Source organism: Mustela nivalis, assembly GCF_964662115.1.
Source record: "Mustela nivalis genome assembly, contig: HAP1_SCAFFOLD_700, whole genome shotgun sequence".
NCBI lineage: Eukaryota > Metazoa > Chordata > Mammalia > Carnivora > Mustelidae > Mustela > Mustela nivalis.
The window spans coordinates 122,613-139,110 of NW_028135963.1; the positions used below are offsets into that span (position 1 = coordinate 122,613).

Sequence of the window (16,498 nt, forward strand, 5' to 3'; positions counted from 1 at the left end):
GAGGAGGCCCCTGAAGAGCTCAGGCCCAGCCACCACACCCGGACCCACAGGTAGGTCAGAAGCCCTGTGCGCTTCAACTGGGAATGTTGGAAGGAGGAGGGGAGGAACAAAGTAAAGGTCCGACTGGGAGAGGAGAAACCGCCCCGGGAGAGATAGATGCAAAGCGACTTAAAATGCAATCCGAGCCAACTTCATACTACTGTAGGTATTAACCCATCACTACTCCGCAGGCCCACTCCAGCAGTAATTCAATGTTTACCTGACCTAAGCCAGACGTGGCCTACTTGGTGGCCCGGGGACCCACTTGCAATTGATTGTTTTAGGGGCCAGCAGCTGTAATCAAATACTGGGAGTGTCTAGCAGTTGGCTGATGAGGGAAGAGCAAACATTACAGCCTGTAATTTGGGAAACTGCACATGTGAGCTTCCGGATCATCCCCGGGCCCCACATCAGTGTCTCCAAGTTCTGTGTAGAGCAAACCACGGGGAACGTTCAGGGAATGACTTAAGAAAACACACGAATTGGAAAACAGCAGATTGTTAACACCCCCCTTCTCTCTCACACACACACACACGCACATTTGCACACATGCCACTCTTCCTTCAGAGCTCCGCTCTGGATCACCTCCTCCTGGAAGCCTTCTCTGCTCTCCCCTGAGCTCTGAGGCCTCACAGTACCCCTTCATCAAAATTCACACTGGTCTGTCTCAGGTACCTGCCAAGGGCTGACTTCTGTCCCCCCTTACCCCCAGACTCATATGTTGAAACCCAAATCCCCCTGAGCGACTGGAGGAGGGGACTCAGATTAACAGAGGTCATGAGGGTGGAGCCCTGAGCCACTATGGCTGGTGTCCTCGTGAGAAGGGACTCCGGGGAGCTCCCTCTCCCCACTCCCTCTACCCACCACACACGGCAGGAATGGCCACTTGGGGCCCCAGCAAGAAGGCGGCCATCTGCATGGACCTCGCTGGCCCCTGACCTCTGATGTCCAGCCTCCAGAACTGCAAGAACATGAAGTGCTGTCTTTTAAGCCACAGGTCTGTGGACTGCCCACACCTGACGCCAGGTCCTCTCCCCCATGTCTCGTCTGAGCTCCTAAAGCAGGACTTACACACAGTAAGCACTTACTAAGTTTCTTTGGTTAGGAGGAACCATGCAACGGGAGGCAGGCAGAGGCTGGCAAGACCACCTCAGTTCCTCACCCACAGCAGCTCAAAGCCCTGCTTGAATCCGGCGGGCTACAGTGAGGAAAATCTCGGGCCCTTCAGGGCTGCATTGGCCGAGGGCAGGACAGGGTTGAAGACTAAACCAGTGTCCTTCTTGCCAGTGACACAGGCATCCAAAGCCAAAGGGAAGGAAGAGTCAGAAGTAAAAATTCTCGATTCAACAGTATCTCTTAATCCCATGGTCTCAGATCTTGGCTGCCAAACCACTAAGGAGCCTATTGACCCGCCGACCAGCCACGAGGCCAGAACAGACTCCGTCCCTCTGTGCTTCCAGAGCTCAGGAGAGCCAGCCCGCCTGGAGACCACCCTGGAAAAGGAACCTAACATTCCCTGCAGAGGCCCAATGCCAGGGCTGCCCTTGGTCCCAGTGCACAACACTGCTCAGGAGAAACCGTTACAATATTTCTAGAACACACAGAGTGCAGTTGGGTCAAGAGTCAGTGGGATCCTGGCATGGTAAGTGAAGATGCTAGGCGCAGCAACCACAGACTGTCACTGGACACGGACAAAGCCCTTGGTGACTCCTGGATCCAAACACAACCCCCTGCCCCCCGTGTCCCACTGGCCCAGTGCCTCCAGCAGCTGAGGTGGTGCCTGGGATAAAGGGAGACAGAGGGGGCATGTGGAGGAACCCCTCCCCTGCTGCAGACTCATTGGGGCTGTCCGGAGTTCTGTGGTGCCTTCCCTCTCCTTCCCCCAGGGAAAGAGAGGAAACCTCCCTGGTCATAAGCCCAAGGCAGCCTTCCAGACTGACATGGACTGAGCGAGCCTTGACCACGTCGGCTGCAGCACGTGCACCCCACTGACAGCACACAAGCCTCCCGGGACCACCAAAGGGTAAGCAGGAACGTCTGCTGGACAGAGGCCAGCTCTGGGATGGGTGGCGGTGGATCCCATCAGAGTCTGCAGAGTACGCAGCAAGAACCCAGGGCTGAGGGGCACCTGGGAAGGAAGGACCACCCACCCATGCCAGGGTGCTGCCAGCAGAGTCCCCGAGAATCCCCGAAGCGTCCCAAAGAGAGAGGACCAGCTTGGACGCAGCCCACCCCGAGCCCCAGCCCCCGGGGGCTGCCCTCCCTCAGCTCCCCCAGTGGTGGAGAGGGGGCGTCCTTGGCCCCTGTTGCCCACGCAGCTGTCGCACCCCACGGGATACCGGGCTGAATGGGGGCTGGAGATGCAGCTGGACACCAGTGAGAGCAGTGGAAGGTCCGGCGCACACCCACCTTGGACGGCAGTTCCTCAGAATCAGGGAGCACCGCGCAGAGCCGTCAGCATACCGGGCGCACGCATTTCCCGTCTCTCGCGGCCTCGGGGGCGTGGGCTCTGCAGACTCTGGAGCAAGTCCATCCCGCAGGCCGCAGGACCTAAGCCCAGCTCTGCCGCCTCAGCCACGCCAATGGAGGCGAAGTGCGCAGCCGCCCGTGACACCCACCAACGCGGGGCTCGAAAAAGAGTCACGGGGTGATTCAACGGGCTGAGCTGGAAGGCGTGGGGTGTCCTTAGCCGAGCTCTCTCAGCGCCTTGGCAGCCGGCCTGGGGGAGCAGGCGGCTGGGCGCAGGCCGGCCGGGCGCCTCAGGGACATCCTGCTCCGCAGCTTGCCACGCTCCCTGTGAGCGCCTGCGGACGTTGCCGGCGTATTTCCGGCACTTCCGGCGTCCTGCCCGCACTTCCGGCTGCGCCCATCCCATGCGGCCGGCTGGCCTGGATACTTAAGGCACTTCCGGGCCGGCCCTCTGATGCCCCTAGCGGGTGTGGACACCCCTGCACTTCCAGCAGCGTGGGGAGGAAGGGCTGCTGCTGTGGTCCCGCCTCTTTGTGTCCATAGAAATTTTGTGTTCCATAGAAACACAAAATGTCTGGGACGCCTGAGTGGCTCAGAGGGTTAAGCCTCTGCCTTCAGATCAGGTCATGATCTCAGGGTCCTGGGATCAAGTCCTGCATCAGGCTCTCTGCTCGGAAGCAGGGAGCCTGCTTTCCCCTCTGTCTCTCTGCCTGCCTCTCTGCCTACTTGTCATCCCTCTCTCTCTCTGTCAAATAAATAAGTTAAAAAATGTTAATAAAAAAAAAGAAAAAAAAGAAACACAAAATGTCTTTGTGTTCCATAGAAGTTTTAGGACTGTTTCGAGCAGCTCTGTGAAAACTGCTGATGGAATTCTGTTAGGGATTGCATTAAATTTTTTAAGAAGATTTTATTTATTTATTTAACAGAGAAAAATCACAAGTAGGCATAGAGACAGGCAAAGGGCGGGGGAGGGGGGAATCAGGCTCCCCACTGAGAGAGAGCCTGATGCAGGCCTCGAGAACCCTAAGATCCCGACCTGAGTTAAAGGCAGAGGCTTAACACTGAGCCACTCAGGCACCCTAGACATTTAATGGATCTAACTGACTTCCATATCGAGCAGGTGCTAGGTTCTCGCTTAGTCCAAAGTGCCTAATTTAATTAATTATATAACAAAACATCTTTTGAATCAATAAAGTAAATTCAAATGGTTTTCTGATTCTTGACATTCTGACACTTTGTGGTGTGTAAAGCAGTTAAGTTAAAGTCAGTTTTTCTATTTTTTCTGTCTAATAATGGAGTCACCTAACCTTTCATCCATAGAGTGAAAATTCAGGAAATCTGCCATGATCAGGGAAGGTCTTTGGCAGCCACAGTCTCCCACCTTTCCGTCTTTGCCTGGATGAGCAGCCAGCCAGAAGTTGTTTGGGTCTTTTTCATCTTCATAGGGATCTTGATGAGGATGCCCTTCAATTATCCCTGTGAAGGTTTCTAACCTTTGCCAAACTTCAGCACCTCCAACCACACCATGTAGTTATTTCTTATCCCTACAGCTAAATGAAGCCAACCATATCAATTTTATTCTCAGGGCATTTTTACAGCAATGCCAAGTGCTAGCAAACATAGTAGTCAGCTTTTGAGGCAAAAGAGGGGGAAAAGGTGAATGTCTTTCAGGGAAAAACATTTCCTTGTATAGCCTCATTGACACCAGAGACAAGGACAGAGAAACATGCTTCTGTCAACACGAGTTTAATTGGGTGATATTGATCCCGAGAAAAAGAATGCAAAGGACCCTGCAACAAATCACCCAAAAGGAGGCGGATGTTACTTTCCTGAGACATGTACTCTGTCCTCTTTACTTGCTCAAGCAGCTGCATAAACCAGGGAGAAGAGGTTGACACAAAAATCTTATTTGGAATTGACTGAATTTTGGCAGAAAACATGTCCCAAGATAACTATTTCATGATGGTCTTTGGTTGTCTTGGGGAAAATTTAGTTTCGCTGAGAGGGCCCAAGAATATGTTGATGGTGGAGTGCTTCTTCAGAACTTCAAATTGTGAGAAAGGTAGCTCTTCAAACTTCATTGATTTTATTCATGCTAATTTATTAATTAATGCTGATTTTAGTCAGTAACTTGAAATATCATTTTTCCTCACTGGCTATATGATGGTTAGTTTTATGTGTCAGCTTAGTTGGGGTCTAGGACCCACCTATTTATTCAGGCACAATCCAGGTGGTGCTGTGAAGTTGTTTGGTAGATGTGGTTAATAACAACAATAAGTTGACTTGAAATGAAAGAGATTGTTCTCAATAATGGAGATGGGCTTCATCCAATCAGCCAAAGGGACTTAAGAGCAAAAACTGAGGTTTCTCAAAGAGGAAAGAATTCTGTGGGTCATGACCACAGCATCAAACCCCACCTGAGTCTCCAGAATGATGGCCTATCCTATGGATTTTCATGTGCCAACCCCACATCCCATAAGCCAATCCCTTGACTCTTTTCATTTGGAGAATCCTGATACAGTTGCTATCCAGCATGTTTTTTTAAGAAGTTACCACTACTTACACATAAATGGAATGATAAACCATACTCACAGATTGGAAGAATTAATATTAAAATGTGGATACTACCCAAAGCCATCTAGAGATTCAGTGCAATCCCTATCAAAATACCAATAGTACTTTTGACAGAACTAGATTGAAGTATCCTGAACTTTGTATGGAACCACAAAATACCCCAAATAGCTAAAGCAATATTGACAAAGAAGAACAAAGCTGAAGGCATCACAGTCCCAGAGTTCAAGATAAATTGCAAAGCCATCATAATCAGGGCAGCATGACCTTGACACAGAAACACACACTCTTTTTTTTTTAATTTAATTTAATTCTTTCAGTGTTCCAAGATTCATTGTTTATGCACCACACCCAGTGCTCCATGCAATATATGCCCTCCTTAATACCCACCACCAGGCTCACTCAACCCCCAACCTCCTCCCCTCCAAAACCTTTAGTTTGTTTCTCAGAGTCCACAGTCTCTCATGGTTTGCCTCCCTCTCCAATTTCCCCCAAATCCATTCCATTCTCCTCCCCTTCTCCCAATGTACTCTCTGTTTTTCTTATGCTCCACAAGTAAGTGAAACCATGATAACTGACTCTCTCTGCTTGACTAATTTATTCAGCATAATCTCCTCCAGTCCCATCCATGTTGATAAAAAGTTGGGTATTCATTCTTTCTGATGGAGGCATAATACTCCATAGTGTATGTGTGTGTGTGTGTGTGTGTGTGTGTGTGTGTGTGAAAGAGACAGAAAGGGATGAAGGCAGAATGGACGTTGCACAGGGATGACAACTCCCGAGGCCGCAGTGAGCCAGGCTGGCACACGGGGACGCGTGGGGCTCTGGCCAAGTACATTTATACGCACACATCTATTTTTGAAGGATAGACCAACAACCTGGTTCAAGACCTCATGATTTCTGTTGCTTTATCCACTGCCCCCAGCTCAGCTGCAGGGAACACAGGCTCCAGAGGCGTCTACTCTCAGTACAAGCGCACAGACATCAGAAAACACAACCCGTACCTTTGAAGAAGCCGCCAGAGCTTTTCCTTTCAAAGCATAAACTCCGTCACAAAGCGAGGCATCCGTTCTGGGCTTGCTGACATGTGTGTGGGGCTGCCTGATGCCAGTGCCAGAGAGGCCTGATCTCAGAAGATGCCCCGCGGCCCATGGAGGACAGGAGGCCCCACATGGCAGAAAGAGCCGCCATAGCCAAAGAGATGGAGCGTCCGGACACGTCATGTCACCCTTGAGGTGTCCATCCGGGCCTGTGAGAGGAGACACAAGCCTGGCCAGGCTCTGCACCATGATGGGGACATGGGGTGCCAGGGGGGCAGTGAGCGGCTCTTGTCCGCCACACATCCCCTGAGGTGGAGAGCTCCACAGGGTCAGCAGCCAGTCTAGAAAGATGAACCCCTTCCTACGTGTTAGTGCTTCCAAATTGTTTGACTCTGCAAGAAAAGGTTATAAAAACATCACACTGCTTGCCCACGAGGCTGCAAAGTGATCAGAACAAGCTAGTTAGGTGACGCACCCTGACGATAACACGCGCGAGCTCTGACAGGACAGGGACCCATGTCGAGGTCCCAGTGCACCCGTTTCCCAGCTATGTCACTTGCTGAGTTTCTGGAACTTTACAAGCCCAGGCTGGCCCATCTGTGAAGTGCGTCAAAACCAGCGCCTGCCTCACAAGGCGCTAAGTGGCTTGCCACATCAACCCTCTGGCCACATGCTAAGCTCTCAGAACCAATGGCATCACTGGTGCTGCTGAGCACCTCCTCCTGACACGTGGGATTCACCTTCCACGCGAGCACCAGAACACCCTGGACGATCCCGAGTGTGCACAGAAGTGTGGGTACTGGGCTCACATGGCCACGCCCAGGTTCTCACTTATTTACTTAATGTGCCTCTGCACAGAATTCCAAGAAGAATGATAACAGTGGCCCTGGAGGGAACACCCAGCATGTGCCACAAGCCTCCCTAAATGTGTGATGTCCATGCTGGATTCTCACGGTGTCAGGAGGAGCGATGACCATCTGCCCCATGTGACAGGTGAGGGAACAGGGCTGACAGAGCTAAGTGATGCACCCCACGGCAAAGCCATCGTGTGGGAACCTACGATGTGAGCCCAACCAGTCAGACGTCAGTCCACGCTCTTGCTCAACATTGCACGCTGCCTCCCGACCCACTTGGGGACCCCATCTCCTGGCTGTTGGTGGGTGTGGAGAAGGCTTGGGGTGGGGACCACAGCCGACGCACTGGTGGGTCCCGGGGAGCCCCAAAACGGGAGGGAACCACTTTCCTGGCACAGCCAACCAGACCCAGGTGCTCAGGGGGCAGATCACCCCTACATTTAAAAGCCCCTGAAGGCTCCATGCTTCCCAGCACCATGCAGTGGATTTCCCTGGGACATCAAGAAAAATCAGACTGTGTGCTAAGAAAGATGGGAAACTGAAGGGGGAACCAGATGACAGAGGGCAAGGGGCAGAGTCCCTGGGGATGACAACGGGTGCCCCGTGACAGCATGACTCCTCCTTTCAAAGGCCGCATATGATTCCAGTAAGGCTGAGGAAACAGCAACATCGATGCATCTGGATAATCTTCCATGAATCCTTGCCTGGTACCCCGAACCATCGTTCAACCTGGCCCCGTTTCTATCAAGTCTCGAAACACAAAAATCCTTCAGTCGGCGCTGTGCCTCTTGGTTCTGAATCACAGTTTTGGCATCTTTGCCCAGTTAGCAGTTCAAGATCCCACGAGTGCTTCCACCAGATACTTTACAGGGAGAGCAGACATGCGAGGATTATTAAACACATACACATGGTGTACATACATGTGTACATGTGCATGTGTACACACACACATGCACGCAGCCATGCATGCACACACTCGCACACCAAAACCTCAGAGGAAAGGCCACTGTGGCCTTTGTGGCAGCGGTCACTCTGGCCATAGCCCTTGCTGGCGGAGGACGAGGCTACACTCCAGTTCTATGTTCCAACCTTAGCTACCAGCTACTAACACTAGGGTCTGTTTCATTTGCTCCCTGCAGATCCTCCAGACTCCACAGAAACAGCTCTCAAAGCTTCAAAATGAAGCTTATCGGAAGGTAACCGATTGAAAAACATTTAAACAAAACTTGTCAAAATCTTGAAACAGGCATCTTGGACTGATAGAATCGTAATCATGACACCGTCCACCCAATCTAGTTCTGGCTTTCTGAGCAACGAGACACCCCCAGGCCCAGAGGAGCCCCTTTCCTTATGGCCCAGGCTCACCTCTACCTGCCTGCACTTCTGGACATGGGGGACACCGCATCCCTGCAGGTGAGGGTCCCCAGAGTTAACAGGTGAAAGTACTGGGTGCTCAGTTATATTTGAATTGAGAATTTAACAAATGAGTTAAGTCCCATGCAATATTGAGAGTACGCTCAAATTAAGAAATGATTTGTCATTTATCTGAAATTCAGCTTTTACCAGGCATACCGTGTCTTACCTGACACATGCACTGGAGGCCCAACCCCAGGGACCTGGGACGGGTGGGGGCCGGACTCACGAGAGCATGCCTGCTGCTGTCCCAGGGGCCCCCACTTGCCCTTCCCCCAGCACTGCTTTAGGACGCCCCCCTGGCCTCTTTTGGCTGTCAGCACTCCACACAACCCATGGTCCAGCGGCGTCTTCCCTGCTGCATGCACACCCTTGAAAGAACGTCATGTGGTCGTGTCTTGTTTCCAGGAAAAGCTCCAGGGGCCTCCTAACTGGAGCCTGCTTTTGTTTTCCTCTTCCCCCTCGTAGACCCGTCCTGCACGCTGTGCTCAGAGGCCCACATGCAAATCAGTGTGTGTGCGTCAGTCATAATTTCAAGACCCACATGAAACTGAGAGCTGAACCAGTATGCCCACCTTCGCTAGCAGGAAACCCCTCAGACCCCGACCTGCTGCTGTCCCTGGATGCCCTGTCCCCTCACTACTGCGAACCACTGCTCAGGGAAATGACACACATTCGAGGAGAACAGGAAGAAAGGAGCCCTCAGCTCCAGGCTTCCCAGCGTGTGCCAGCCACGGCTCAAGCCCAGCCATAAAATGCACAGGAACAGGGAGAAGCACGGACAACACAATAAAGCAAGGAGAAAATGAATGACGCCATAATACAGTCTGTTTTCATTTCGTGCAGAGAAAATTAATTTTTTAGGACATTTCACTTAACTTGGCAATATTTTACGGTTTAACCTCTGATGCCTGAAGCGCCTCTCTTTCATGCCCTTCAGCCTCAGACGGGGGAAGCCCGTTTTACGACTAGCTGTAGGTCCTGCCTCTTGGGGGATGACCAGCCTCATGGCCCAGCTCAGGGCCGTGTGCACTCAAAGGAAGGGGAGTTGCGCTGACCAGGATTCCCAGCTCATCACCTCCCGCAGGAGCACCCGCTGTAACTGTGAGTCACCCTCCTGAAGAGTGGACACATTACTTTCCAGAGCAAGGAACCGGCGTGGGCTGGTCGACCAGATGAGGCTGTGTAGGCACTCGAGGTGCTCGGCCCCCTCCAACTTGTACCCAGGGCAGCAGTGGTAGGAGATGACATCCCCACGGGGAAGGAGGTCTGCAACTCGGAGATGTTCGCGTAGCCATTGGAAGAGGCAAGAGGTCTCAGGCAGCCTGTGGCGAGGAAAAGAGGAGGGACGGTCGCACTTGGTCCCCTCTGCACCAACGAGACCCGCAAAACCCTGGCCCCCTGCCCGCCACCAAGGGCTCTTCAGCCAGACGCCCGTAACCACTTTCCTGTTCGATTCATGTCGCAGAATTTGGCGTCATGCTTGCAAACCACACAGAGAGGCCCAGGGGAAGAGGGAGGAAGTGAGGGGGGTACAGCTGGGATCAGGGAGCCCCAGACACACCTCAGAATCATCCGGGAACCTTTAAGCAACACAATCCTGGCTGCGAGCCCTAGGTCTATGCACAGCCAGGGCACCCCGAATTTTTTAAATCTCCCCAGGTGATGCTAACATGCTCCTGGGGGTGAGAAGCACTGAGGTGCTGTGCAGCAAACATACACCCCAACTGTTTCAACAATGGGGACACCTGGGGGGTCTGAGGAGGTGGCAGCAAAAACACCCTTCCCCTGCTTGGACTGTGAGGCAGGGGCCTGCGGACCCCGTGTGATGCTACGTGAAGATCAATTTGCATTTTAGGTGCACTTGACATGGTTCTCAGCCTTGAGAACTACCCAGAAAAAGGGTGTCTCAGAATACACCCCACTGGGCCCCCTCCCAAGGAGCTCCTGGTCAGGGTCTGCGCAGAGCCCAAGGACATGCACAGCAGGCATGGGGCTGGGTGTCGCAAGCCCCCACGCACACCCAGAATTCTCCATGCTGTCTGTGTTCCCACACTTCTGCTTCTGCCAAACGGAAGCTGCTTTTCCGTGTTGAAACCTGTGCCTGGGGAACATTCCCAGGGGCACAGAATCCCGTTCTGTGTGGCCCCCGCTGCGATCCTGGCATTTCCTGTCGGGGTCAGTGGTCTCACTAGAGGAAATAATGACTCTGCAGAGCTGGGGCTCTTCCCGCGGAGAACTAATTGTGTGTGAAGTAAATAACTTATAATGGAAATCCCGACTCTCCCTTCCAGTCGCCGAGCACGGATCACAGCATGCCCATGGCAGCAGGTGTCTGAGCTCTGCTCCCGAGCTGGCTTGCTTTGACATTCTGAGCCTCGAACGGCTTCATGCTCCGCCGACTGCCCTGGTCAGTGAGCTGGTACGTGGGATCGATGTTTCGGCGTGAGACCAGAGAGGCCAGGGCAGCCCTGGCATGCAGAACTTAGGGAAATGCTCCCTTTGGGGCTGACAGTGTCCCGTGCCACAGAGATCCACGGGCCTACTACCACACAGGCCACATCTGAGACACGTGGCCACATCCTTTCTCCACGGCCTGGAAGGATTTACCCGTTGAGCTGAACATGAACTGTGTTCACAGGAAAAGTGAAGTGTCGGGGAGGAGGGGGAGATTGGGACTCAGGAATAAACAGAATCCGTGACTGAGAAAAGTAAGACAAGCACGTCAACATGAACAACTGACCGTATCAGAGTCCCTAAGTGCTGTTCAAATGAGCTGGCACAAGGGACAGTGCCTGCGGCTCCTCCCAAGAAGGAGTGTCATTCCTGGCCACTCCCACAGAGAAGCTGGAGTCCCCTGAATATAAAACGGACAGACCCACAGTGAACAGCAGGTGCGTCTGGACACTGCTCTCCAAAACACAAAGTTTCCAAGGAAAACATGGCCTTGGAACATGCCCGCCTGCTTGCCTGCCCCAAAAGAAGCCAGAAGGGGTTGTAACTGCAGTAGTAAACCAGGGAAAGAGAGACATGCTCCTTGGCTGGGGACAGCCCATCCCAAGCATGGCAGCAGACACCAGGCTTTGACACAATAGCTTGGTGCAACCTCTATTTACACTTCCAGGCAATGGCGAGCCAGCTTGTCAGGCTCTCTCCCCCGGATCTGGAAGTGCAAAGAAAAGCCACAGGACGAGACGTCATGCTAAGGGCCAGTCATGCTCCCCGTGGCGCTCCGAGGTGTCAGGCCATCTAATGCCGCCAGACCCCTCACGCCCATGCCATGTTGGGCAGTCACTGCTTGGGCAGCCAGGCCCCTACCTGCCTCTGCATGGAGATGAGTTCAGGGCACAGAGCAGGGGACATGCCCTGAGGGAGGGTGGTGTGGGTGACGGTGCTATCCGGGGAAGGGCACCTTCCGAGAGCAGCCAGCCGGCTCTGGGCGACGCTCTGAGATGCAAGCGCAGGGTGGTGGACAGAGCAGAGCAGGAGGCCACACCTGAGCCCATGATGAGGATGCCACCCTCGGGCATTTCTTAAGAAATAATAGGGACCAAAAGAACTCGTAAATAGGTGCACGGAATTTGCAAGACCTAAGAGGGAGAAATCTCTAGAAAGGGCAGGAGAACAGGGGACAGTGGGGGATGCAGGATTCATGAAGGCAGAGGGGGCTGGCATCCGAGGGAGCGTTCTTGGCCCCGGGAAGGAAAGGGACCAGTCGTTGGTAATGTTCACGTGAATATTCAGCCCAACCTCAGATCACGGTGACAACTCTCCACAGCCTCCCGAGAAGTGCCCCCAAAGCACATGTATCCCTGGAAATGTCATCTGTGCAGGCTACGTGGCACAGGGAGTTTGAGCAGAGAAGCTCACAAAGGGGTGGCCTGGCCGCCCTTGGTCCTCCCGATCCAGAGCCTCTGTTTCTGCAAAGGGCCATGTAGGACTCTTAAGCCCTCACAGAAGGAAATAATTCATTTCCGACCCCGGGGCACGCAGAGTAATATCAGAGCCTGCCAGCCATGACCTAGAGCCCAGCGCTAGCATTCGTCTCAACCGGAACACGCCAAGGCTCCGGCGCAAACAAGCCTCCTCCCCGAAGAATGAATTATGCACTGGCTTTCAAGTCACATGTCAAGAAAATAAAATCAGAATTAATGTGCACGGAAGGACTTATTTTCACAAACAGGGTCCTCCGTGTTGGCCCAGGCAAATGTTAAAAAGGCAAGAGGATTCTTATTTACTGGGTAGTTTGGATAAAATCTGAATTTGATTATTTTTCTGCTCCTCATGCATTATAAAAATGGATAACGTTAAGAAAAAATAGCCTCTGTAAAGATGCGTCTTTAATCTACCCTCACCACCACTGAAATAAGTATAAACGTTCTGCTGTTTTCATTAAAAATGCCATAGTTCATCATCGTGCTCACAGCCTGGTTACAAAATGCCTATTTCTTAAAAGACTTTTGGTTCTCGGTGTGAAGGAGAAGTCAACATGCTCAAGAACAAGGGCTCTTCTGGTCTGGGCTCTCACGGTGGGCACGAGGGGCTGTTGGGGACCGCAGGGAGGGTGTGCGGATGCCAAGGCCAGAGCCGGTGGGCCCTGCTTCCCTCCACGTCCCAGTGGAGAGACACACACGTGTTCCCAGCCCGCGCCCCTACCTTGACAGAGCGGCAGGTTGTCCCACGTCCCGTCATCACGGCACAGAGAAACCATGTTGTACAGATCAGGGTAGCGGATCTTGAATCCCTCGTGACAGGTGACGATCAGCTTGTCTCCGTGTCTGTATGTCCTGTTATGAATCTCAGCATCGTCGATTTGAGGGATACGGCAATCTGCAAAGGTGTAAAATGGACACGTTATTTTTTTAAATTTCAGCCTGTTGTGCTTCCCAGCTTGGCACAAAGCTCTTCTTTTCGGACCTGGCCTCAGGCTTCCCTGTGATAAAACGCCCTCGCACACGGACTGCTAGCCCCTGGTCTGGAGGGGACTGAGGACAAGATGTCCCAATCCAGCCATGAAAGGAGCTTCACCTCCAGCCTGGAACCCTTCACACCTCACAGTGGAGCCTCAGGCGATTTTGGAACTAAGAGAGGAAGGACAGAGCTAGGGGCTCACAATGACCTGCTAAGTGGTCCCACCCAACCTACCGCCTCTGCCTTGGGGCAGAAGAAAAAAAAAGGCCTTGCAGAACAGTGGGGACAAGCTGGGGCCACACCGGCCGGCACCTCCCTCCTACCGGATCTGCTCCACGCGGGTAATAACATGGAAGCACATGCAACCACCAACACCACACAGCCCCCCACAGGTAGGTGACCTGCTTCTTGGAAGCAGGTGGGAGCAGAATACAGACTCGGAAAGGGTCTGTAGCCCAGCATCAGGGGCGCAGGAACAGGAAGTCCACACAGAACGTGATTGAGAGATAAAATACAGTGGATAAATTATAACCCTCCACTTCGAACATGGTCTCCTCCCAATTCCGCGTGTGTCCCCACATAACCTTGTGCAGCCATCCCCGGAGGCGTACAGAGGGGTTGCGCTCCAAGCTTCGCAAGTTTTAAAAATGAAGCAAAATCCAAGCACAGCATTTCGACAATCACAGAAACTTTCTCCAAGAGTATCTCAATGCTGTAAGACTGGGTTTCTCAGCCACTCCCGAAAGCCTTCTGAATCAGCCATATGGTTGGAATGGTGGGAGACTTGACCATGAACTGCTGGCTCTGAGGCCTGAGCCCAGGAGTCCTGAGGCTGCGGAGGGAAGGGACCCAAGCAGCCCATGGCCGGGAACACAGGTGGGTTTAAAAAGCACATCCCAGGAGTTTTGATGTAGGGTTGGGGCTGGGTTTACAGGGACCAATGAAGAATCTGACAACAGACTCTAGAAAACAGGATGACCTCTTCGCGGGGTCAAAGTCAAAGCTTGGGCGTGGCATCTGCCTTCATCTCCAGATTAGCTGGAGAGCAGGGACTGCACCCCTGCATTCTCCCACATGCCCTTGGAACTCCGGGACTCCACACGTGGCTGGCAAAGAAATGTCGAGGAAGTGCGGCCATGGAGCCCCGGGACAACCCCATCAACCCTCTGTCTGCAAATTTCAGCAGGAAGCGTCCTTGATGGAAAACTGTTGTGGTTCTAGTTCGACCTCTTATTTTTGAGTTTCAAACTGTGGAAAGGGGTTTCCAACCTCTCACGTTTAACCAAAAATTTTTCTACCAGAATAGACAAATTCCCCCAAAGTCAATGCCAGAATGATCCTGACTGGAGTCACAAGGCAAGTGACAACTTGGCACCACTGCTGCCTTCTTAATGGAAACGGGAAATCACGTTTCTCAGTAGTGCTAACGCAGGCATTACTCAGAGCAAATAAAAACACCTTTATCCAGGCGCCCCTCTGTAAAACCCCAGCTGCCAACTAACCCCATGTTGCTGATTTACGCGACAAAGCCACCGTTCCCCTGACTGGCTTCCGACTTCTCCGGGAGCTGACCCAGGTCCTTAGCAGGCAGCCAGCGTCAGTGAGTAAAGCCAGTGGACAGAAGGGACACTGCGGCCCGTGAGTGTGTGGTCACTGGCTGTGCAGAAGCAGCAGTCACTCACACAGAGTGCCCTGAACTCCTGACCAGATGCCTCTGTCCACAGCCAGGAGCTGGGGGCCACCACGGGGCACATGGCCCAAGGATCCCAGGGCACTACGGCCTCCCAAGTTCTGCTCATGATGGAGTCACCATGGGGACTGGCTGCTATGGAACAGAGACTCGCACTGACCAGGGAGCTGGGAGCAGGCACCGGAGCTATGGCCAGGAGGCCAGGAGGGCTGTGGCCCAGATAAAGGTCAGAACAAAACAGACCAGCAGTAGCTTCACAGAAGTCGGCCCCCCAAAGCTGAGCTATGATCCTACCCTTGGCGTCTGGCGCCTGAGCCCCCCACCAGAGGAGGGGAGATAGGAAGACGAGCCTGGCCCAGCCAGGCCATCCTTAGCCGGACGTGACTATGCACTTCATGTCAGGATCTTTAGTGCCCCAAAACAAATACATATAATCTTCATCAGTTCTGAAGTTTCAAACAGAAATAAGAGAAATTTCCTACAGTATGAGTGCATCCCGTCAGCCAGAAGAATGTTTAAAAGCCGCTCCAAAAATGCCATTACCAAGGATGACAGATAAAGCTCCATCGGTATCTGACTCTGGCAGGAGTGGGGATGTGATCAAACCCGACACAGACAGACACAAACGGGCACTTTGGGGATACAGCTGAGAGGGTGCAAAGCTTCCACTTTGAGACATCCTTTCTCCCCAGACCACTGCATCGCTGCATCTGAGTCCTGCTCGTGTAATAGGGGATTTAATAGAAACAAGTCAAAGAGGGGATATTAAGGTGATATTACACAGTTATACCTAAGAACAAATTATTCAATGACATTAGTTAGCATAGAGCAGAGTCCTAAGGAGCAGAAAAGGCAAAGTTCTAAGAATACATACCACGACCAATATTTACTGGCCTTTTTAAATGCCAGTTATATGTGAACATGAACCTGATTCCTTCAAGTGCCAACTCTGACACCCATTCTCCCTAAAAAGTGTTTCCAGGAACATAACTACGTAATCGACCCTGGAGACACAGCATTCATATCCACACAGGAAAGGTGCTGGAAGCCTCGCTGTAAAGGATGGTGTTGGGTTTTGTTTACCCCTGCATTTATAACACCCGGTATTCATCCATCCAACCATCCATCTGTCCACTGGTGACTCGCTGAGCACCCAGCTGCAAGCGCTGGGCACGGAGAGTTAGGAATCCTACCCTCGCTGCATGGAGAAGGCCGCTAACAAGTTAGTAAATCTGCGAGGTAGAGACTAACATGCAGTGATTGCTGCTCGCATGAGGAGGAACAGGTGCTGAGGTCACAGGGACCTACCAGGGGCCCCTGGAATCTGGGTGCATGGGACAGGCACCCTGAGGAGATAATGTTTATGATGCAGGGCCACATGGCAAGGTGGCCTTATCGAGCAGATCTGGGAGAAGACAGCTTTAGGCAGAGGGAGAGTAAGTGCAAAAGCCAGGAGAACACGAGTGTCCTTAAAATCACACAGGAGGAGGGGACGCCTGGGTGGCTCAGTG

The 16,498-nt window shown here is 52.6% G+C and overlaps 1 protein-coding gene across 1 annotated transcript in view; it reads right to left on the bottom strand.

The window, feature by feature from the left end:
- Nucleotides 1-16,498, bottom strand: part of LOC309857430 (uncharacterized protein) — a gene marked incomplete at its 5' end in the record, with an annotated part of 35,887 nt that overhangs the window by 17,716 nt on the left and 1,673 nt on the right. The window contains 2 exons of the mRNA XM_082750142.1: nt 9,524-9,711; nt 13,043-13,216. Coding sequence (XP_082606268.1) covers nt 9,524-9,711; nt 13,043-13,216 — 362 coding nt within the window. The remainder of the gene's footprint in view (nt 1-9,523; nt 9,712-13,042; nt 13,217-16,498) is intronic.